This window comes from Candoia aspera, chromosome 1 (genome assembly GCF_035149785.1).
Source record: "Candoia aspera isolate rCanAsp1 chromosome 1, rCanAsp1.hap2, whole genome shotgun sequence".
NCBI classification, from domain to species: domain Eukaryota; kingdom Metazoa; phylum Chordata; class Lepidosauria; order Squamata; family Boidae; genus Candoia; species Candoia aspera.
Window position 1 is genome coordinate 69,304,568 of NC_086153.1, and position 25,456 is coordinate 69,330,023.

At 35.5% G+C, this 25,456-nt stretch overlaps 1 protein-coding gene across 2 annotated transcripts in view; it reads left to right on the forward strand.

Moving 5' to 3' along the window:
• AKT3 (AKT serine/threonine kinase 3) overlaps nt 1–25,456 on the forward strand; it is a 206,088-nt gene that overhangs the window by 172,780 nt on the left and 7,852 nt on the right. For both annotated transcript variants that reach the window (XM_063306289.1, XM_063306297.1), the window contains 2 exons: nt 11,915–12,129; nt 14,594–14,681. In XM_063306289.1, coding sequence (XP_063162359.1) covers nt 11,915–12,129; nt 14,594–14,681 — 303 coding nt within the window. The remainder of the gene's footprint in view (nt 1–11,914; nt 12,130–14,593; nt 14,682–25,456) is intronic.

The window sequence follows — 25,456 nt, forward strand, 5'->3', positions numbered from 1 at the left end:
CAGCTATATAGCTGCCTCCTCCATTTTGCGACTGTCCTTTTCTTCTGGAAATGATATCCAAAGGGGAAATTAGGGAGGCATCCCCTCTAATCCACAGGATCATAGATACTTAATCTCATCCCTCCTGTAAATGATGGGATTGCCATTATTCTAAAGCTCCTTTGGACTGATGCATAGCACATTCCTCTCCTCTTCCTACTGGAAGTGGTACCATGGATTCCTGATTTTAGTGATAGCCATCCTTGTCTTGGGACTACCACTACCATATCACAGACTACTTTCTCTTCTCCTCTTGGGGCCAGAATATATCCTTTGGTTTATGACAACCTGGATTTTGGTCACTGCCCATCTCATCTTTGCACTTCCTGGCATTATGAGCTGGAATTGTTTATATAGAAGCTTTATCTTACAAGTTTTTATCTCCTTCATACTACAACAGCAAAGGTGGGAGACTGCATCAACTATAGCATAATTAGAGTAAGTGTTTTATTGGCTGATTGATTCTGTTTTGTCCATTAACCACTTTCTCTTGATATCAAAGTCTGCAGTCTTGCCAATAAAGCCTTCCTTAGTACCAGCCCCTCTGTAGCTGCCATCTGTTTGGTATCCTCCTCCAGCTATGGAACTTACCAAAACACTTAGCAACTGAGGTGATACAAGGCCTGAAGCTGGCAAGTCACGGCTAAGCAGTTGCCAGGCTAGTGATGGCCATTAAATAAAGTTACCACAATTGCTCAAGGTCACAAAATGACCTACCAGACATCCATTGAGAAGGATGGAAGGAAGATGCCTAGAATTTAAACCTTTGAGAATTATAAATGTCTGACATCTTTCCATGGCATCGGGCAGTCAGCTGCTATGTGTGAAGTTTCATTCCTGTCTGCAGTAAAGATTCTATTCTAGTCAAGTCATGTTCGTGAGTTTTTTGTCAAATCAAGCCAAGAGGTTGAACTAAGAGCTAAGTGTCTGGAAATCAGTGATTTAGTGCTGCACTTTGGTGTGAAGCCTGACAAACAAAGACAAACTCAGTGGCTCACAATTCCAAACTTCCCACCATACAGCAGCTGTCTGCTGACCTATCCAGTGCTTGAATTTATGAGTCCAACACTACATCTTTGGATATAGCTTCTTATCTTTCTCATCCTCAGTCAATCATATGTTCCATCTGTGGAGAACAGGTCATATGCTGTTACTCCAGATGGCAGCTGCTTTTGCCTTGAAGTATACTAACATCAGCAACCAACAGATGACTCAAATTATTCATGTAGTTACCAACACAACAGTGATACTTCAGCCTTTACTACAGCCTTTGTTACTACTGCTTAAGGTAAACATGGATGTATGATAAAAGTCAGCTCCATGGTATCCCCTCCCCCAAAGGTGGAAAACCTGTATAAGAGAATGAATGCCATTTTCTTTTTCAAATCCATCATCTGACTCTGTGAGGCAGCTCAGGGCAAACCTTGTATTCAAGGACATCTGGTGCCAATAAACGAAGACAGAAACTGTGTGTCTTGGGGGTGGGAGTCGTGCAGTCGTCCATAGCCCTGCTATTTGAATAGCTTACTACCTTTAGTTTTTATGTTAGAAGACAGCATCTTTCTTTCCTATTTCCCAGAAGGCAAACAAATTGTTGAAGCATGTAGACTGCATAAACAACTGGGTGCTATGGTGAAACCACTTGTACCCACTAGCAGTAGGGGTGTTCCAAGTGACTAGCATCCGAACCTCATCCTTTCTGTTTTCTGAGACATTTACAAAGTCCTTGGGTCAGAGTGAGGTTCCCCCCCCTTTTTTTAATAAGAATTTTACTAGATTTAAGACAAAGATAAAAACTACAAAAAAGCAAAAATCTACAAGAAAATCCCCTAAAAAAGTAAAAACACAAGATAATTTTTTTTTTAAATTACAAGAAGTGGTCACTTCTGACTTTTAACAGCAAGGATATACTACACATTTTCCATAATCAATCCATTACTCTATATCAAACCAAAATCACATTATTTCTATAAATAGTTGCATTTGCACATCATAAACATCACTAAATACAGTTGCTCCATCCCCTTATATTAAAAGAAAAAGATATATATATACACACACAGACACATATATACATACACACATACATACATATATACACACATACATACACATATACATACATACATACAGTGTATGTATACACACACACACAATATGTATATGTATATGTATATATATGTACACATACACACCCTTCTCCTAATCAACTTCCCTCTGAAGATATTTATTTAATTATTTCCTTCCTACTACTATTCCATACATTTCTGTCTACTATAATAAAAAACTAAAAAGCATATAAATTGCCTGCCATTATAATTAATAATACAACAGTTATAATAATCTTAATTATATTAAGCCTAAAACCAAGCATTTATTATTATACCTTGTTAATCCAAATCGTTAAAGATGAATGAAGTCAAACCAGCACTAGAAGTAATCCAGATAAATATTCTTGAGCTCTTACTCCAAAATAAACCAGAGCATTTACATATCCCCACAATACACAGAGCCTTTTTCATAAAAAAAAACAGCCCAACTGCCCCCCTTAAGAACTCCGACTTCTTAACAGAAAACCTCCCATACATAATAACCCCTCTTTTCCATAACATTCCATCAGCAATTCAGTTTCACTTAGGCTTGCAATTCGATCTATTCCTTTAATGTCTTCAACTCAACTATCCAATCTTCATCCAGCATTTCAACAGAAGCCCCTATTAGTTTCTTCACTATTAGAAGAAACATTTCTATCATTGTTAAGCTCTTCAATTTCTTCCACAACATCCCCAACCAGGTGACACATTTTAAACCTCATATTTTACACAATGTCCTGAGTGCTTTGCAAAAAACTTGACAGGAATCAGAAAGGATCTGTTTAAAGACTCAATGAAAATCCAAGAAAGCCTGCATGAAATCCTCCATGTCTCAGGCAGTAGATTATGGCGCTCCCTAGGTACTTAACCAGCAAAAGTGGGAAATAATAGAAAAATTCCAAAACATGTTTACAGAAGTGAAAGTGTGATAATAGGCAGTTCCCCACAGGGAAAGTAGCAACAGAAAGCTGAAAGTTCAAAACAGCAGGTTCAACATGTAAGAAAATGCTAAAATCTTCAAATTTAGTACAAAAATAATAGCAGGGAAATGATTACTTACTCTCAACCTTCCTTAATATTTGGATGGGAAGCAAAATCCAAAACTTAAAAAAAATTTTTTAAAGAAATTAGTCACAAAAATAATGATAAGCACCAAGAGAACACATTTCTCCTTGCTGCAGAAAGCCTCTCTTAGGGTACATAGACTTAAAAGAAAAATAAATTGGGTGATTTAGAAATGGGGTGGCTGGTCTTAATGTCCCTTTAAGGCTACAGCGCGGCTTGGACTTGGTGACACCCCAGCCTCCCAGCTGCTCTTACTAGTCGAGTGTGAATGCTGTTTGCAATTTTCTGGCTGCAAGCAGCCTTCCCGAGGACAGATGAGGTGATTCCAGGTGTTTTCCTTTCTCCAGAGAAACACTCCTGGGCTTCAGGAAAAACCTGCCTGAGCCTGAAAATTGCCACGTTGTCAGTTCTGCTTGCAGAGCCTGCGAGCACAGCTGTTCAGACCACCATGTTCCCACCGGAAGCTGGGTCAGAGTGAGGTTCCTGAGTTGTCATAGGGTAATCCTCCCCCCAAGCCAATGAACTCTGAACCATCTCATAGGACATTCTAGACCTCCTCAACACCTGTTGGATGTAGCACCCATCTCAAGTGCCATAATGAATGGAAACAAAAGAACCAGAAGACAAGAGAATGGAAATTCTGCAGCATGAAGCTATCTCCCTGGCTGTAATTGCCTCAAGTATAACATCCTTTTTTGCTAGGGCATCTATCCTGATAAACAAATAACTCTGTTAGCTGATTCCTCCAGAACACAGGAGTTCAGACGAGGCATGAACAAACTAGTCAAGTTGATTGCTTTCATGGAGGATTGCTAGTGTAAAATGCATTGAGTTCCTAATAAGAAACATGGCAACAAACATGGCCACTTAGGAGGCAACTATGGCTAAAAAAAACCCTGGAACATGGACCTTACATGAAAATTAGTATTCAGATTAGGCTGATCCAAGGAAGACAAACTATTGGAGAGATTTTAGATGATGGAGAGGCCCTAAGTAATTGAGATAATGGAGAGAAAAAAAGCTCTATCTTTCACCAAAAAAATTGAAGGGAAGGATGACAGGTAATCAACCTACTTTACTCTTCCTTTTTATCACTGCCACACCCAAGAGAATCCCTTAGAACACGATGAACACAGAGCACTCTGGCAGCGTGGTGTGGGAAGATATCAGAACAAACCACTCCCAACACATTTCTTCATTCACAAAAAGGGGAAAAGAATGCCATTTACTGTATCATCCTTATGTGTAAGAGGTTTACAGAATCTGCCCACTTTTGTACTCACAGAAAATCAGATGCATGAATTCTCATGATTACATCACAGAATTCAGCAGACCACCCAAATAGATCAGAGATGCTGCAATAATGGATCATGCCCTGGGCAGGAGGTTGGATTAGATGCTCTCCAATTTTTCTGCCAACTCTTACATTCTGTAATGATCCTGGATCTAAATTGGGTACTCTGTCAATCAAGTATCTCAAGTTTAGAATGGAGAGCCTGATACTCATCATGGAATGCTTTCAGCAAAAGGGCACCCTGGCTTAATTGGACCTTCTGGTAGCCTACCTGTACATCTCAGTCCATCTATCAAACAGGAGATTCCTAAGATTTAGATACTAGGATGCCAATGTCTTCCACTTGACATCTCTTGTAGCACACTTCAGATTCTAGGGAATATATGTGTTCTCATACTTGGACAATCTGCTGATTTGAGCCCTGTAGGTCAACCAAGGGAAGCATCCAATAACACTTCAGTCTCTTTTTCCCCCCTCAAATGATGATAAATGTTAACACAACTTTGGAAAAAAAATAGTTGTTAAAGATACACCTGTGACTCTGACACTCCAAAGATATGGAATTTGATTTTTTATGAAGAATTCTGGGTCTCTTGAGCCTGGGATCAACTAAGAGAATCATCCTAAATAGGTGGAAAGAAAAGTACTTCAGATGTCAAAGAATGGATTCAAGAGATACATTTTTGGTCGATTTTTGCTATGTTGTTTAGTTTTAATTATATGTTAAAGGACTGAACTAGTTGCATATTAATATTACATGGATCTTTTCTTTCCTTTGTTTAAAAAAAAGTAGTTTATCATTATATATACTTTTAAAAGTTTTGATTGTATCATCCCTGTTGTATCATCTTTTTTGCTTCTTAAATTTCATTAACAAAATAACATATTTCTTAAAAAAAAATGTTGAACTCCAGCTGCTTTTATGCCCAGAATATCCTTTCATTGCTTGACAGCGAGCCAGTGTTTCCCATATCAAATTAAATATAAGATGAAAAAAAAGCATCCTTGATTAGATGTCTTGGTAGGTGCAGAAATAAGTCCATTTGTAATAACTCTAGCTGAAGAGTTAGAGTATTGTATTTTAATCCAATAAAAAACAAAAAAGAAGGAAATTTGTATTTGTCCAGAATGTGCCACAAGAATGTCCAGTGCCATATATCAAAGGCCTTTTCTGCATCCAATGAAACCATAACTGCTGACAGCTAATACCCATCTGTAGTCTTTATACCAGGGTGCTGTCAAAATCATTGGGAGACAGCTTGCACAATCAACAAAAACATTACCAATGTTCAAAATCGCAATTACTTAAACCTCATTAAGGGGAATTGGGGAGATTTTATTTTTAAAAGTAGTAGTGTAAATGTCCAACAATATAAGAGCAAAAATAAATCAGCATATGCCTTACCCCTCAATAGGATAGCCACCAGGACCTGGAACTTTTCCTCTTTTCATTCTTCTAATAGTACCTTTTATTTCCTGAAGAGATAAAGTACAATTGGATAAAGATTCAAGTTATGAATTCGTTCTTCAATAACTGGATTCAATATTATAAAAATTGCTGGTTTATTAGATCAGTCATTATATACTTTGTTTTTTAATGACAAAATAGTTATTACTTTCTTGTTGCTCTTGCAACTAAAGAGGCCAGTAATTTACCAGGTCTTTCTCCTTGTTTCCAATGTCTTTATTTTATGTGATTCCGTGTATATTCTGTGTCAAGCGCTCAGAGGTAATTAAGTTCCAATTTAGGAGTCATAACATAATTTAGGATAACTCTTTCTTATAATAATTTATGTTGTTCCTAGCTCATGATCAGATATTACAGTGGGACTTGTATTACATCTATCTGTGTGATCAGCCAAGGATCAAGGTACTTAAAAAAAAAAAAATCAAGTCAGGAACTAGTCAGATGCGGAGTTAAAAAAAACTCTGTGGTAAGGATTTGGAAGCCTTTGGAAGCTCACCTCCCCCCACCAAGCTGAGATTGGCCCGGGCCTTGTTGGCTTTCCAGAAGAGCCTGAAGTCATGGCTTTGCCATCTGGCCTGGGGATCCTATGATTTTGGTGGACAGCCTGCTAAGTGGTTATACTTCTAGGAAAATGAATGGTGCTCTTCCGCAGAATATGTTTGTTACAGTTTTGTAGTTTTATTGTTTTTAATTATTTTTAGGGTTATTTTTTGGTCATTTTTGTATTGTCTTTTGTATTTTTGACTTTGTGAGCCACCCAGTCACAGAAGTGAGATGGGTGGCTATATAAATTAAACAAATAAAATGTACAAGTTGCTGTACAGACACCAAATTAAAGTTCAGTTTAAAAGCTTGCAGCATTTTATATGTGTGAAAACTAAATATACTTGGAACAGTATTATCTAACAAAGGATGAAAAGAAATCTGTATTACAATGTTAAGCCATAATTCTTCGATCCACTGTTAAAGTGAAAAGATACTAAAAATACTTAAGTAAAAAATCTGAATGATCATTAGTAGGAACATGGTAAGTAATAAATGCAATTATTAAAACGTTTCATCAATATTAAAAAAAAAATTCTGGATCACTACTTGTTCCACTACAGTTTTTGAAGGCCTGTTAACATTATATTCCTAGGAGATTTTGAATTTACATTAATACATACTTGATGAACTGGTTTTCTAGATAAAATATCTTTTTCGTGTGGAAGAATATGACTTTCTTCTTAAAAAGTTGTGTAAAATACCTGTCTCCTCTTGGAAACATATCTAAGGCCTTTTACTCCCCACAAAACAAGTGAAAAATATACATTAAAAAAAAACAGTATTTCCATGGTCAAGGAAAAACACAGAAAAAAAATCATTTAACAGAAACATATTTCAATAGGACTAAAAAGAAAAACATGAAAAGCTGCAAATAGAAAACAGGTTAGGAAAAGCCTGGAGAACATGGCTTGTAGAATTCTTTCCAGCGTTTTACCAACTGTAGTTGTAGGAGTTTCTGCTCTCTTTTGCGTAATGAAGTTGTATGTGTACAGTGTATGTGGATTTCTGCTTTCCCCTTGAATTGTGTCTGGGTATTTGTGCACATGTGGGTGCTCAGAAACAAGGCAGCCCACATCTGCTCCCCTCTGGGTCATGTGATCAGAAAGGAAAGGGGCTTGGAATGAAGCAGTTGGTAGCATTCCAAGCAGCTGCCCCATTATGCCTCCCATGGGGAAGCACTGAGGAGTGTTTTTCTGGAAAGTTGCTGGACTTTGTCCATTTTTAACTCCATCTTTCTTTTCCTGGCTTCTCCCATTATAGCAAATTCTATCCTGATTTTTTTCCATTTTTAAAGAGGTGTTCTCCTAATGGATATATGGATAGATGAAGTTGTAAGCACCTTTAAATAATTGCTGCCCAACATTCCCTTGGGTTGGAAAGAATAAAAAGAATAAACATTGAATACAATGAATTAAAAAGTAATAATACAATATTTTTAAAAACCAAAAGAATAATCAAAGCAGAAACTAAAAAAGAAAGTAATCCCATTCAGTCCAAAACAAACAAACCCTAACAATGACGTCCAGACAGGACATAGTCTAATCTAGAAAAAGTAATACAGTTCTAGTTTATGTGACAGGATACATAGCCATATTTCTTGGATTCTCAGTCTTTTCCACTTAGCTTTTTTGCTGTTCTTCTGTACAGCTTTGGAACTGCCCTTTTAATAATTTCCAAAGACAAAACCTGAACATACCTGCAACTTTAGAACTATTTTCTTTCTTTCTGCATGTCAAAATTAGTAACAGTTGGGGATTTGGGACTTTCTAATGATTCTCCATTGCTGAGCTAAACAGTTAGAGAATTACTGTGTTCCATCAGAGAACTCTGGAGGCACCATAAAAGAAAGATATAACTATTATTACATAAAAAGATGAACACACCTCACTTGCAAACAAAATTAGTATTGTCTGTATTCAAGCCTTTTAAACTCAACCATCTAAATTTGTGTAGATTATACAGATTTTACTTCAGAATACAATACTCAGTATCTTTTAGTGATTAGTTGTCAGTTTAACCTTATTTATGCTGAGAGCATAGTAAACTATCGTGCTATTTTCTTGCATTGGCTGCATTTCTGTTGAGTTAGCATTACTTATTCACCCCTCTAATTGTACAACAGTTTTACTCTAATTGTACAACAGTTTTAAAATCAAATGTAGCTCACATAAAGACATAACAACATTAAGTGTTAAGTACATTTTTGGCATTTCAGCTTTTTATGTCCAGTTCTCAAATGCATGAACAGATAATCATCTGAATATTATTTTTCACATGCTTATGTGATCACACAAAAAGTACATGCTAAAAAGAAACAGATGGTGACAGATGGGGAAGGTTGAATAAGGTGGTTTTGGAACCCTAGAAAATGTACTTTTGTAATAGTGTAAAAATGAAAATTATTTGAATGCCAAGTTAGAATTTACAGAACAATTGATTGCAAATTATTTTCATATTATGGTAATTTTGATAAAATGGCTATCACTGTCAGTATTCTATCTTATTCATATTAAAGACTAACCTAAAAGAATGGGCCTATATGCAAACATTCTTGAAAGTAAGAACCCATTACTTAGTAACAATTTACATTTGACTAGATTTTAATATAATTGTACCATAAATTAATAACATTTAGCTGGGGGGGGGGGAGTCCCTCCATAAAGTAATTTTTATTCTTCAGTTTTTCTGAAGTACAGCTTTTATAACCCTTACAGAGCTAGATTTAAAATTGCTACATAGTTTTATGTTTAAATATGTGCATAAAACTATTCATGTTCTCTTAGTAATCTCATTAAATTTCTGAACAGCCTTTGTACATTATAAAGGGTTTTTTGCATAATTGGAAAGGGCCGTTTAGGCCATCAAGTCCAATCTCCTGCTCAGTGTAGGAATCTAAATTAAACATGTCTGACAGATGGCTGCCCAGCCTCTGCTTAAGCACGACCGGGAAAAGGAGTTCACCTCCTCCCTTGGTATTTTTTTTAGATAGTAGCCTTTGATGTTCCAATCCCAGTTTATTTAAAAAGGCACAACCACTGAAGAGACAGTCCAATCAGGTCTGTAAAATACAGGCAGTGATTTAATTGGAGAAATGTATTTTAAAATGTTTTAATAAAAAGACATCCCTAATTAATAACATTAAGTATTTTATGGTAGTATTTTATTAAAGTAAAACATAAAGTACACACACACACACAGAGTATACACATACCCCCCAAGAATATTTTGACAGGTTGGTTTCATTAGTAATGTCCCTGAGTTAATCCCAACAGTTGCAATTTGGGGACTTGGGTTACTGTCACATTTCAAAACACTGCTTTATGGGGGATGTCCATAAGTCTGTTGTACTGCACGTGTTGAGAGTATTTACAGTGGAAATAAAAGCTTCAGAACTTGTTTTCCCCATCAGAAGTGAGATTACGCTTGAGTTTAAGTCTGTGCCTTGTTCTAGAAAACTAATTGTGGTTTAACATAGTCCAAAATAAGCCTACTGAAACTTGGTGGTATGAAACATAACACTCATAACTTCTGGTAAAAGTCAGGTTGAGTAAATTGGAAAAGGAAAACAGAATGTTGTAGTTGAATTTTCATTAAAAACAAATTAAATTGCATTTTAAAATGGTTCTTTCTGTTACAAGAAGTTATGTGACTAAAATTATGATTTAACTTAATAACTGGAAACCTTGATCTTGGTTTGCTGTTGTTTTTAAACCTTTGAAATACCCTGAAGTATCCTAATTTATAAGAAATACATTTATTTTAACAACTGATAATCCTGCTTTGATATGGTAAAGTCGAATTGAAATGTCATATTTTATCAGTTTCTTTTATTCTGTCCCGATCAGATATTAACTAAATTATTCAAACCTTTGTAGATATATTTCACTAGATATTTTATTGGTGGTGCCTTCAAGGTAAATGTTAGTTTTTGTTATGTGTACTTAAAAAAAACAAACCCTCAGAGACATTTAGTAGCTTACCAAATGTGTTTCTCTATCTTCTCTTAATGCAACAAGGGATCCCCATTCCAAAAATGTTATGACAGATATATGAATTATGTAACAATAATAGAGAGGTTGCTTTTCACCATTCCAACTCTTTTATTCATGTGTAAACTTAAATAGGTGTAATTCATTATCATATGATCAATTAAGTTTTGTTTAATCATTTTAGTGTCAATTAAATTTAATAGTCCCAAGATGGTTTACACAGATCTAATATACTAACCAACAGGTGTTTGTGACTCACTGGGAAAGCATAATTTAATGCATGACAGTGGTTCTGAGTGACTTTCTGTTCTTTTCATCAAGTGAAACTAGAGACTTCTCAACTGCAGTTTATTGCATTGACTATTAAAATAATTATGCAGAAAGCTCTAAAAGACTGCTTTTATTTCTATATAAGTAAACTTTCTAAAAGTAATTGACATTACATGTTAGTGCATCATTTATTTAGATAGCAGATGTAGGACTTGATTAAGTTTTATGTAGGCATAATCCCTGTATATGAAGAAATGCCTCTATTTTCCATCTAAGTCTCATTAAATAAATTCACAGGTATACCTTAACAATGAAAGGAGATCTTATACAATGATAACATATGTTATTGTATGGTATCATATGATACTGGAAAGAAAATCTAGGAGTGTTTTCTTTGCTGCCAGCAGTCCTAAATATAACAACAACAGCAACAACAACAGTGTGGTGTATTGGTTAAGTTGTTGGACAAGGACTAGGACAGCCAGGTTGTAGTCCACCCTCAGCCAAGGAAGTTCACTGGATGCCAGTCACTCCCTCTGTCCAAGCTACCTCATAGAATTGTTATGATGAAAAATAGGAAGGAATGCTATATATGCTGCTTTGAGATGCTGAAAGGCAACAAGAAACAAGAGCTATGCCATGTATGTGGTTCAGTCCTCAGAGCATCAGTATTTGTCATAGAGTAAAGACAAAAGCTTAGGCAATGCAGTAGAAGATACTGTACTCCCTGCCGTATCTCCAGAACTGTTCCAACCACATCAGTGCTTTTATAGTGGAAGAGGCAGATGGAAAAGTAAAATACTTTATGACCAGGAACTGTGCTCCACTACAACTGAACTGAATCCTTGATTCTAATAAATAAAATAAACAGTGGAGCTCAAGGCATGTACAGGAATACTTTTAAAACAGATGCTCAAAAGTTAGCTTTAAAATCATGTACATCTGTGTTTACCTAGAAGGGTAATGACCCCAAAATGAAGGTGCTTCTTTGTTTCAACAACGATTAAATAGAATACTGCCATTTGTTTTCTTTTCCTTAGCAAATTATGATAACGCTCCCTTTTAAAGGGTAATTATTTCAGAGGAGGTAATCTGTCTTTCAGGTAAATATATTTGTCTAAGTGTTAATGCCTTGATATTACTATTGTAGGTTTTGGAAGACAATGATTACGGTCGTGCAGTGGATTGGTGGGGCCTTGGAGTTGTTATGTATGAAATGATGTGTGGCAGATTGCCATTCTATAACCAGGATCATGAGAAACTTTTTGAACTAATTCTAATGGAAGACATAAAATTTCCTCGAACTCTCTCATCTGATGCAAAATCATTGCTTTCAGGTCTCCTGATAAAAGATCCAAATAAACGGTAAGTCTAAAAGTATAACTGTTAGGTATATGTTTACATTTTAGTATTAAAATGTACAAGGGAATGAGACAGAGTGAAATGAGAATTGTTTTCTAGAAAATTCATATTTAAGCAACATAATGAACAATTGCTCTTTTCCCCATTTGGAACAGGAATTAAATAACTAATGACCTCTCTATTGAACAGTGCACCTTTTACAGGGTCAGAAGCAGCAAAGAAGTTTCTAATTGTAGAGGTAGTAACCCTGAAAAACTGAAGTAGTAACCCTGGAAATCTGAAGAAGTGCTTAGCTAGTCAATACTGGACCTATCAGTGTTGGAATTATATATTACATTTTTAAATATAATAAATTGGATCTAAAAAAAGTTATGGGAGGACCACATAAAAACAGTGGGTAATGATTGGCTGGTAATAATATCCTCTGGGATCACTACAAATAGTGGGATACAACTAATGATATAGGAGATCTGTTATTGGCTCTCAAATAGCTAAAAAGGAGCTATTAATGTTTTTTGGATTGAGAATACAACAATGGAGCATAGGATGCCCCCCATATTTTCTTGAATCAAATTGTAACCTTGAAACTGTTCTAGGCTCTCAGGGAAAATAATGGTTCTGTTCTTGTCAAATTACTTCCTGTAGGACAAAACAACTCCATAGTGTCATGTTGTACCTGTTTGGGCACTCTCCTTCTTGTAAATTCAGCTGTCTTATCTGAATGGACAAAGTTCAGCAGTTTAGATTTAATAGATAGCAATGCTTTGGAACACGTGAGGGTAGCACCTCTATAGTTCTTTAAACCACATTTGTCTTTTCCTAGGATTAACAGCAGCGATAGGCACATCTCTAATAGTTACTATGGAAGCAAGTGCAGAAGCTGCTACATTTTATTCATACTCCTTAGAAAATGGTCCCAAACACCTACATATTATACTGTATATATAATACAAAATATGCATTACTTAATTATGTTGCTGTACGCCACTTACAGTTGCACAATTGAAGCCAAAATCCTAATCATAATACCAACATGATGAAACATGCCTCATGATGCCATGACACAAGGGGAGAAGTTTGTATTGCAGCTTCCTGGTGCATGGTCCATTACTTGTTTACCTTGTTCCTCTCCACAGGTTAAAGTAGCATAAAAGCACTCAAAATATATAAATTTTTAAAACATATTTTAATTAAAAGATTGTACATTTATAATAAATACATTCAAAGAAAAAGATATAGTAAATGTGAAAGAAAAAATAGGTAGGAAGGTAGATAGATATTTGAAAAGCCACACATCAAAAGAATTACAAGGGAGCTAGCGCCTGAATATGTTTATGGCCTAATGAGAATATTTATAGTAGTTAGGTAAGCAAGGTAGTCTTAATAGAAGAAAAAAAATGAAAAACTTCAATTTTGAATAAGTTTGGTTATCTTTAAGTGGAAGCAGGGAGAAAGGAACATAACATTACATATGCATATAAATTATAACATTGTTTAAAAAAGTATAGAGAACTGAAAAAAGTGTGCAAGATACCTTATTTTAATGAAATCAGAAAGTGTGGTAGGACTTTTAGAAACAAAACAGGAGAGTTACACCAGAGCTACAGTAAAATATCACTTCCTCAAGAAACTTGAAAATGTGATCACGTTGTATTTGATAGATAGAGGCTATGTGACAGATACGCGACAGATAGAGGCATTATGGCGTACTTATAGCAATCTCCATTTGTGGATTGTTTCTTTATCTCAAAGCACTTTCAGATTTTATTTATTTATTTGATTTATATAGCTGCCCATCTCACATACATGACTCTGGGTGGCTTACAATAAAATAGATAAAGCAAAGAACATAAAATAAAAACACATAGCAGCTGAATATCATAAAATTTTATTTGTTTATTTTTAGTTTTTATCCCGCCTTTATTATTTTTATAAATAACTCAAGGCAGCAAACATCCCTAATATTCCTTCCTCCTATTTTCCCCAAAATAACCAACAACAAAGCCAAGAGACAGGCTCTATTACATATCAGGGGGCCCAGATGAAGTAAATGGAACAGAAAGTGCAGGTACCTCATGCTCTCATGCCTTAATGTGCCTTTATCTCATGCAAAATTCTAGGAAAATGTATTGCTTTAAGATTAAAATCTATATGAGCATTCCTGTACTTTCAGTCCAATTAATTTAGATGAGCTTTAATCACTGCAAGTGAAAGTACACAAGCTCCAAACTGTATTAATGAAGGCATGTAATTAGATGTGAGTTGTTAATTTTTAAAAACAAATTGTCCAACCTGAAAGTTGTGTGTTTAATTATTAAATGGCGTACTTATCAAATCTTAAGACATTTCATGGAATAATTTTAATTTTTTTAGTGATCACTTGGATCTTTAGGTAAGAGTCATACTTTTTTTTCCTCTTTTCTTTTTCACTAATAAGAATTGTATTATTTACACTCTTCTCCAATAGTCTTGGTGGAGGACCAGATGATGCTAAAGAAATTATGCGACACAGCTTCTTTGCTGGAATAAATTGGCAAGATGTATATGATAAAAAGGTAGGTTTGTATGAGATAAAACAGAAATCCTAACAATTCCCAAAGAGAATATACCTTATTTAAATTATAACAAATGCATATCAGGTAAATGCTTATCAGGTAAAATAGCAAACCAGCAAAAAAACAAAACAAATCAAAACCCAAGCTTAACAATCTTGGTCTTTCCTGATTTAATAGAAACATCTCACTTCTACTGAACTGAATATAACTTTTTTTTTCTTAAAAAGTGCTTACATTTAGTGGAATCAGACATGTATTTCATAATTATATATTCCCTAGATAGAAGGGCATGGAGAGCATTGATCCACAAAGTGACCGAGAGTCAGACACAACTGAACAGATACACCAGACCAGAGTTTAAAATAAAACTAAGAAATAATTTGTTCCTTTATTAAATTGCTATAAGCTTCTTGTAGAAACCTATATATTGAATAAATATATAATTATATTTAGAAAGATGAATGTGCATGTGTTTCTAGATAATGTGGAACTGTGTCTTCAAATGTTTGTTATGTGGAAGATTCAGCCTAATCTGTGAGCCATTGCGGGTGGGGATTGGTAGGCTGAATTTCATCCGTCCCATTGAATCACAGATTGATGCTCTTCAGAGCAGGGATAGACAATTTGATACCTTGCAGTATTTATAATTACAATTTCTATAAGCCACAGCCAGTGGGGGTAGTGATTCTGAAGGCCATGTGCCAAAATATCCTGAAACCATCAGTTTGATTACTCTTGAGTATCAGTATATGTCCCATGGATTCAAACCTTTGAATTTGGTTTATCCATCAGAAAGAGCTGAGAAATCAGGTCACATATATCATCTTCCCTTTACACTTTTGTAAAATATATGTATGTATATTCCCAAAATTTCAGTACTTCATTAAATATTTGTATCAATATTTGTACCATTCTTTTTATAAAAAAAGAATAAAATTTAAAAGATAAATACCCTTCTTGTTTGCTTTGTGTTCCAATGGTGGAAAGAAAACTATTGCAGCTATGCAAACCATTTGGAAGGATGCTTTGCTGCTTAGAGTCTTGAGGTACCTGTGACTCTTGAAGGCTTTATGTGGCTATTTCAGGTCTTTTTCCTCAGTGGCAGAGAAGGTATTTCCACTCGGATAGTTGCTGATGAATCATCTTGCCTCGGTGTTCCAAGCAGAGGATTCAGAGGGTCACTTTGTTTAGTTGTCCTGCCAGTAGCTTATAATTTATTTATTCATCTCTCTTTTGGACTTTGTAAGCCTAACCTAGATCTTAGTGTAAGTCTTGGGATACTATGTTACATTGAAGAAGGAATTCTGGTACAGGCTATTGGTATTGCTGCAAAATTTGGATTGGGGGAGTGTTAACTGTCTTGAAGTAATTTTTAACATACTGAAACTTTACCCAATTGCTATTAGGCCATTTTAATATTACCTAAATATGTTTCTTTGAGAATTAATCCATTTTTAAAGGATTTTCAAACATCCCTTGATCTAGGTTGGGAAAGAACAAGATATGTTGTTTTTTCCTGGCATCATCAACATAATGGGGATGCCTCACAGTCTCCTTAAGATAGAAAATATCAAACTTTGGTTATGTTCAAGAATGTTGGTCTAGAAAAAACATAATTTAATACTTTGCCTAAGGTAAAGGTAAAGGTTTCCCTTGACGTAAAGTCCAGTCGTGGAATTTTTAAATTATCAAGAAGCTAGCTAGGTGTAAAATCCATGACAAGTCAGTAAAACAATATCTCCAATGAAAAAGACAAAAACAAAAATATTTTTTTTCTTTAGAGGTTGTTGACATTCTGTCCCAGTGCCTTTAGGCTGTGTGGGTTTTGAATGGAGAGGTACCATCTCTGACTCAATCCTACCACGACTGAGTGGCTGTGGATGTTTGGGCACTCAGATTGGAGACATTTCATCTCTAACTTTGGATGAGGTTGCAGTTTCCCATTCAAGAGTGATGTGCAATCTTCCTGGACTCACAGCTTCTGCTCAATAAGCAGGTGGCAGCTGTGGCCAGGAAAGCCTTTGCAAAGCTCCATTTAATGCACCATTTGTGCCCTTTCCTAGATCAGGGGACCACTTAGACAGTCATTCATGCCTTGGTCACCTTACAGCTTGACTGCTGCAGCATGCTATACATGGGGCTGCCCTTGAAGGCCACCCAGAAGATTCAACTGGTCCAGAATGCAGTGGTGTGAGCAGTGATGGGCATGCCTCAATATGTCTGTATAGCATATCTGCTTTGCAAGCTGCACTGGTTGCCAGTTTGATTCTGGGTGTGATTCAAGGTGCTGGTTGTTACCTATATAGCTCTGCATGGAATAGGGCCTGGCTACTTGAGTGACTGCCTATCTCCCATAACATCTGGCTGGCTGATTCAATCTGGCAAGATTGCGCTCTTCAGGTTCCTTTGTTTAAATAAATCTATCAGGACCCTGGAAGTGGGCCTTCTCTGTAGCAGCCTCTGTCCTCTGCAATGAGGTTCCCCGGGAGATCTAGATGCTCCCCCATTAGTATTTTGAAGGACTTAAAGACCTGGATCTTTGCCCAGGCCTTTGGTGAGAGTGCATGAAGCCCCTCCCATCTTGTATTATATGGGGTCATCTTTTCATTCCTATCTGCTTTTTTGTCATCCTTGCCATATTTTATTCTTTTTTGTCTATTAATATATTTTGTCTTCTTTTTAATGTTTTTATTTGTGAACTGCCCAGAGTCATTGAAAGTTGGGCAGCACATAGATTAAAAAATAAATAAATAAATAAATACAAATATTTTCCTAGTTCCAGGGATAGAAATTATTTGTTTGTTTGTTTGTTTGTTTTTCTATCCCGCCTTTATTATTTTTATTATGTTGAATATTTTCTAACATTTCTGGATTAACAGTATATACCTTGAGATAATTTTTTGTTAACACAATTTACTAATTTGCAGCCTAACCTTCTGTATATTTTCCTAGAAGTAAATCAAACTATGTTCAGTGGAGCTTATTATTTGTTGTGAGTCTAGACTAGAGGGTTGCATTATTAAAGATTAATGTGTAAAACAGAATTATATATTAAAACAATGGGCAAAGTTTATTTCAAACTGTGTTAATTTATCAGATAGTTCCAAGCTGCTTGTTTAAAAACTAAAGGGAAGGGAAAAATGGTTTTTCACTAATGTTTATCATTGGTATTAAGCAAATAATTTAGCAAATATAAACATAACACATTTTCTATGGCAGTTTGCAACTTGCAGTAGAGTTGGCTACTACTGGAGCAGTATATGAACCCTGACACTAAATAAATAATTAAGCGAAGTAGCAAACCTCAGATATTATATGCAACTCCGAAAAACATTCATGCTATTTAAAATAGAAGAGTTAAGTTTACTAACATTTTCCATGTGTCCAGCTGTTAAGTTTGTGAAAGTAAAAAAATACCTTTCATTCTATAATTGCATCTTAATAATATTTACAAAAAATTAATAATAGGAGCTTTCTTGACAGAAGCAAATAAATGAGTAAAAAGGAAAATCAAATTCTGGCTAATTTTGATTATTTGACACTTAATATTTAATACTGCAAAAAAGTCCTTTGTATGTACTATGAGAAAGAATACAAAATATTCTTCTGTATCTTCTGCATTAAGGGATGCATGGAGTCTAGAGCTAATTTGCTTCATTTCACTGGGTTGGATCCTGAGAACCATAGCTGGAATCCCGCTTGTGGAAAGCGGGGCTTTGTAGCCTCTGCCCATAGAGCCCCCAGGATACTCAAAGGCACCCAAATGTTTGGATCCCCTTCAGAATGGATCCTTCTGCAGAACAGGCGTGTCAGAGGATGGGTAAGGATAGGAACCAGTCCAGAAATACACAGAGCTGTGATGCTAATTCAAGTCAAGTTTATTAGCAAGTACAGCATAAACTAATACAATAAACAGTGCTGTCTCTCTTCATATACAACGTCCTGTACATATACTAGGTGAGTGCACATGTGAATACTTAAATTGAAGCCTAACTTTACAAAAATAGGCAACATATATTTGTCAAGCTCCTTTTAAAAAGTTCCTTAAAGTTGCAAACAGAAGACAAGCTTTCCTCCCTTCTCCCACAGAGAATCAAATTACAGGCTTTTGCTACTTCTTAGCTAGCTTGCTTTCGCTTTCCTGGGAGAAAAGCCATGAACCACCCAAAGGGGGAGGGCAGGGAAGCAAGAGAAAACACCCACGGTTTCTTTTTGTCCCAGACTTGGAGAAAAGCTGGCACCTGAATCACCCCTTTCATTCTTGTAATGGTGTTCTGTCCAGGGCTGCTTTGCCACATGATCCTCTGCTCGCTCCATAGCCATCCGTCTCCTTGATGCTCTGCTTTTCCAGTCACTCTGCTCACCTGCAGCATCTCCTGTAGACCCTGAAAGAAAAACCCTTCCTGTCTATCTACTCTGGCTTTTATATAGCCTATTTCAAAAAGCATACATGCCAGATTACAAACACACTTAAATTTTTTCTAAATGTCTAAAATGCTTTTAGATGCATTACCTGTGAAATCACCAAGAAAACAACACTTTGACATATACTGTATCATGGCAGCTTATCCTGCCATAGAGAGAATTGGCTCAGACTGGTCCAAAACTTACTGCACTAGTACAACCAAGCTGGGGCAAACTTGTGATACTAAAACTGTCAGTGGAAAGATTTTACTCATTTCCACTAAGAACAGGATTCGTGGCCTGAGTTCTGGAAGATTCACATTTTGCTTCTGGTTCAGTTCTTCTTCAACTAATTTTTCTCATAAGTTGCTATTATAAATATTAGTTTTTTATATTTAAAAACTGATAAAACAGTTAATATTTTATCAGACTTCTGAAATTTCCTTCTCAGCTGTACGTTCACATACTTGGAAAATTAATCTGGAAGCTATTGACATTATATACTGAAGCTGTGAAAAGATTATGATTTTGTGTGCATAGCATTCTGTAATTTCAAAAGTCTTCCCCTCTTGCCCTCATTGTTAAACCTCTAACTTTACATGCAGAATTTGGAGTTGCCCAATTTTAGTACAAATAAGTGTAGTGTCACCTTCATATTAAGTATTCACGAGTAAGATGTCTGAGCATTTCAAATATTAATAATTATACTGAATTTGATATACATTGCTTAGATTTAAGGTAAAATATGTATTTGTGTTATGCTTTTTTAAAAAAGCATTCAAGCCAATTATCAAAAAGATTAAGATAAAATAACTAAATTATAATTAAAATGTTAAAATGCTTTCTGAATCACTCAAACCGTGTTCAGCTAATCTGTTAATATTGGTTGAAGAACATATAATAGTTTCTCCTACTTTCCAGTCTGAAGACAGAGAATGTACACAAGCATACATGCCTCGCCTGCAATCCAGATGTGTTAACATCCAAGTATATGGGACACCTCTCCTTCACAGCCATTGATCAATAATACTGTGAACTGCAGTCTAGGTTGCTGGAATAGCTGGGAAAAGAAATCTGGAAAGCATATGCAAATGCATTGTGTAATTGCATGCAAGCATATCTAAACTGATGATTTTAACTCTGATGCACAAATTTTTGTATGGCTTACAACTGTATTCCACATACATCGAGTTATCTCTCAGATGATCTTACAACAGATACCCATATAAAGATATAAACATATAGATATAAAAATAGAGACTCAGAACAAATCAAGAATAAAACCATGTTTTTCCCAATCCTTTTTTTTCTTTTTTCTTTTTCAAAAAAAAGGGGGGATTTAAAAAAGGAAAGTAAAAAAAAATCCAATGAAATATTTTATTTTAGAACAAAAAATACAAAAAGACAAGGTGCTATCCCTCAGTCACTCAGAAAGTTTTCCATTAACTTTTCTTTCCCTGTGGATTAAAACTTTTCAGAAATGTTTTATCTCTAGAACCATAAACATTTGCACATGCGTGAACACAAAGGGATTATGGATTTTCTGTTTTTAGATGCTGTCTATTATGCCTCAACTGAATATTAGTATTTCCTGAATTTCAAATCATTTTTGTTAGAAGACTAAAGACTAAATCTTTCCTTTGTGTGCATGTGTATGTATAATATTCACATAGAGACAAGTTTGTAGTATTTAACAATCCATTTAAGGCTTTTAGTAAAATAGTATTTAGTAAAATAGTAAAAACAATTCTTACCACATTCCTCATCTCAACTAACATACTTGGGGAATTCATTTGTTGTACAGACCATGTTGGTTGATGAGCAAATTAAGCAAGTAGCCTTGGTTTGAAACCTGCAAAAGAATTTCAGTGGTCTTTTATTTGTCACATATAAAAAATTTACAAATACACGTTAGTCTGAGTTTCTATATATGAACCCTAATATTTTTGAGCAGTTATTACATACTTGTGACCTAACTTCCTTTCAGTTTGATTTACCACATCATAATAAATGGGGGAAAAAAATCTAGAAAATCCCTTTAAAAAGTGGTATTGATTCTGTTTTCAGCCTGGATATAGAAAATGATACACATTTGTGCCAATCTAAGATCACTGATGTAGTTATGGATTTTTTAAAATGTCCTTTATGTATCACAGACGTATACAATACCTAGGGAGTTAATATCTTCATAAAGCAAATTTACAACTTGGATTTGTAATAGTCTTATGAAAGGCAATTATGCAATACATTGGACCTCATTATTTTATCAATATTTTCAATCATGTTTTTAAATTTATGTTTTCCCTTTCTAAATGCTTGATGAAGTTTGCATAATTACAGTTGTAATCGAAATTATTCAACCCCCATTGCAGATCAGGTTGATTGTCAAAATGTTCAGACTTTCAGCTGTTTGCAATGAACAAATCAAACAAAAGCAATTGAAATAGCTCAACACAACAAATACTTCAAGTGATGTCCCTAAAGTCAACTGAAAATGCAACTTACAATGACTTCTCCAGTCTCAGAATTATTCAGCCCCCTGAATAGAATCCGTCACAACAGCACACATACAGTATGCAAAACAGGTGTTGTCTCAAGCACACCTGATACAACTAATCAAGGGCTTCAGTAGTTGCACCAGGTGTGCTTGAGCTGGAACACACAAAATACCTGACCTGGCTAGGAGTTAGTTGAGTGTCACGTTTAACTGCATGTTAGAAATACAGTATGGCTAAGTCAAAAGAATGGTCCAAAAAGGCAAGAGAAGAGATCATCGCCCTTCACAAACAAAAAACAGGATACAAAAAGATAGCGAAGGCACTGAATGTTCCTAGAGACACCGTTGGAAGCATAGTTCGCAAGTTCAGAGTTAAAGGAACAGTGGTTACACTACCTGGACGGGGCAGAAAAAGGAAGATGTCAGTGGCTGCAGTCAGATTTCTGAGAAGGCAGGTGGAGAGAAACCCTCGAGTGACTGCAAAAGACCTGCAGCAAGACTTGGTGGCAACAGGCACTGAGGTTTCAGTGAGCACAGTAAGGCATGTACTAAACACAGAAGGTTTCCATGCCAGAACTCCAAGACGTACACCGCTGCTGACCCAAAGGCACAAGAAAAGTTGGCTCCAATATGCTCAAAATCATATAAATAAGCCACAGAAGTTTTGGGATTCTGTTCTGCGGAGAGATGAAACAAAACTGGAACTTTTCGGCCCGATGGATCAGCAGTATGTCTGGGGGAAGAAGAATGAACCATACGCTGAAAAGGACACCACTTGAAGCATTCGTTGTGTTGAGCTATTTCAATTGCTTTTGTTTGATTTGTTTATTGCAAACAGCTGAAAGTCTGTACATTTTTGACAATCAACCTGATTTGCAATGGGGGTCGAATAATTTCGATTACAACTGTAGTGAACCTAGTGGCTTTTCCTACTCACGTCACAGATTTCTTGGCCTTGTAAAAATAACTAGATTTTTATTGCACTTTATATGTTCCTTTTGGTTTACATCATGGGATCCTAGATTCAAAATACTGAAATAGTTTTAATGTTAGACTACATTTGGGGTATGTATATTTATAAAATAAATTGTTTTATGTTGAGCAGGAATTATTTTTAAATCATAACTTGTGTTTCCTTTATGACTTCAGTGAAGTTTCTTGGGACTCCAATAAAATACAAATAGCTGCATGTGCCTCTTTTTTAGTAGGATATGAGCAACTGACTGTAATTTTTGGAGTGAGCATGCTTGGGGCAAAACTGGGTTTTGGTTGTGCTTACGGCATAGTAGCAAAATATGCTACAACGGACCAGTATTGTGTCCAGACATTAGCAGGGAATGCTGAATGTGGCATGAATATGACTAAGTTGGTTAACCTATTTTTTGCCTAGTTTTTGATTTCTTATCACAGCATTTTGACTGGGGAAAGCCATGAAAGGCAGTGGAAGTCAATATTTGTGGGTAACAATCACGGCATATAGATGATTGTGAATTAGCATACAATAATCTATGGTGAAGAATATGAATTTAAAAATTAAAGGAAAAGCTAACTATGGTGTCCGTAACCAAAATGAAAAGGAAAGAGTGAAATAGATGTGAAACAAGGTGGTCTGATCTGTGGAGGGAAGTTAGCGAATATATGCATGGAATTAAATGTGGGTTTAATTATGAAATTAGTACACTAAAATATATACCAAAAAGTATGAAAATAGGAATTCATAGGTTACTGATAGTTTTATGTTATGCCCCAATGAATAGTGATAATAAAAGAATCAGGAGTGCATTTTGGAAAAAAATTGTGCAACATTGGAATAAATGTGACCTTAAGGGAAAAGTTTTTCTGTTAAGTGACAAGAATGGATGGGTGGAGGCAAGATGAGAGAATACAGAAAAAGAGATTGGGTCATTCAGAGACTAAGACTGAATGAAAATGGTGATTGGTAAATGTCTGCTTAGAAAAAAATTTGTGTTTTTTTTCAAATATACCATCTTTAGCTTATGCACACGTGTACAGAGAGCTAATGAATATAAAAGTGTTATTGATTTGATTATTTATGATGTCAGTTTAAGAGAATTACTGAAGGATACAAGGAGGATGAGAAACTGAATGTGGGACAAACCATTTTTTAGTGTTGATCTTGAGAAAAAAATGGACATGGAAAAAAAAGGAAAAAGTTAAATAAACTACAGTGAAAGTTGAATGACTCTATTTGAAAAAGAAAGTGAGAATAGTTAAATCTCCCAATGGAATGAATAGGAACTAGACGTAAAGGTGATGCTGAAATTGCTTATCCTCTAAAATGCCATAGAAATGTAAGTTACATTGAAAGAAAGAATGAAAAAGAAAACTTAGTGGAATGATGAAAGCAAAAAGGCTGTGGATGAGAAAAAAATGCATGTCCAAGAATAATTGCTGGAAAAAAATGTATATTTATTTATTTGATTTATATAGCTGCCCAACTCACAAAAGATATCTAGGGCAGCATATAGTTAGTTGAAAGCATAAAACAAATGTACTAAAACACAACATTCAGAACAGAATAACCAAGGCCAACCATCACATATTTCATTCATGATTTTTCATCTCTGGATGGGCTCATTCCATGCTCTTAATTCCCCGGGGGAAGAACCAGGTTTTCAGAGCCATGCAAAAGGTCAGCAGGTTCAGGGCCATCTGAATCTTGGGGAAAATGTTCCATAGGCCAACTCAAATGTCCAGTCACATCATATATATCAGAAAGATACAGTGTATTAACCATAGCTGCAATAAGAAAAAAAAGGCCTAGATAACTTTTAAATAAAAGCTAATCAGTTACAGCAAGAAGTAAATTGTTCCTTTACACAGTACATTCTCCATGCTATATGGTTGAGACTTCATCAAGATGGTTCAGTCACACATTGCTGAAAAACGTGTTCAGAGAAGAATTGAGATGCATGCAAATAATTTAGAAGGGAAAATTGTTATCCAAATCTTGTGGAGTAGTATGCGCAATAATTTCATTGTAAGCACTTGTGTATCAGTAGAAGAAGGAAGCATCTTTTTTCCAGGAACAATTGATACATTAAGATTGGCACATACTGCTAAATATTTAGAAGTAGTAGCAGAAAAGAGCTATAATAAACTGTTTTATTAGAACTACTAAGAGGAGTTCAAATCCCTAGTTGTACTTTTCTCAAGAATAATGCTGCAAATGTATTCAAGATGAAAAGGCATTTAGAGGAAAGTGAAGAAATTCCCACACTAATTGCACAAGGTTGTAGCACTTATCAGTGTACCTCAGCTGCTCCAGAAACAAATGCCCATATAGAGACAGTGCAAAATCATTGTGCAATAAACCCTTTGCCCCACCTTTTCTAAAGAAATCTGGAAGAAACAAATTATCTCTCCCACAAGATGTACAATAGAGCATATTAATGGACTGTTTGAAGCACCATATCAAGAACTGGTTTATTCGGATGGCAATTGGCAAACACATTCATTGAATATATAGAAGCTTTCGGACGTTTTCAATGTAGGGCTAAAAAACATTGAGTATTTGATAATTATTCTAAAACTGGTTTCTGTGGCCTTGAATAAAGTGCAGAAATAACTTGCAGTATGGAAGAAACGGGGGGTAAAACTTGGAAAGAAAAACGGACAATGATGGGGTGAAACAATAGGCATGTAAACAAATGGGATGAGAAAGAGCAGTTCTTGAAACCTAGATCAGTGGTCCCCAACCTTTTTGGCACCAGGGACCGGTTTTGTGGAAGACAATTTTTCCATGGACCGGGGTGGTGGTGGTTTTGGGATGATTCAAGTGCATTTATTGTGCACTTTATTTCTGCTGTTGCTGCAGAGCTCAGACTGCATTCTAACAGAGAATCTACTGCCG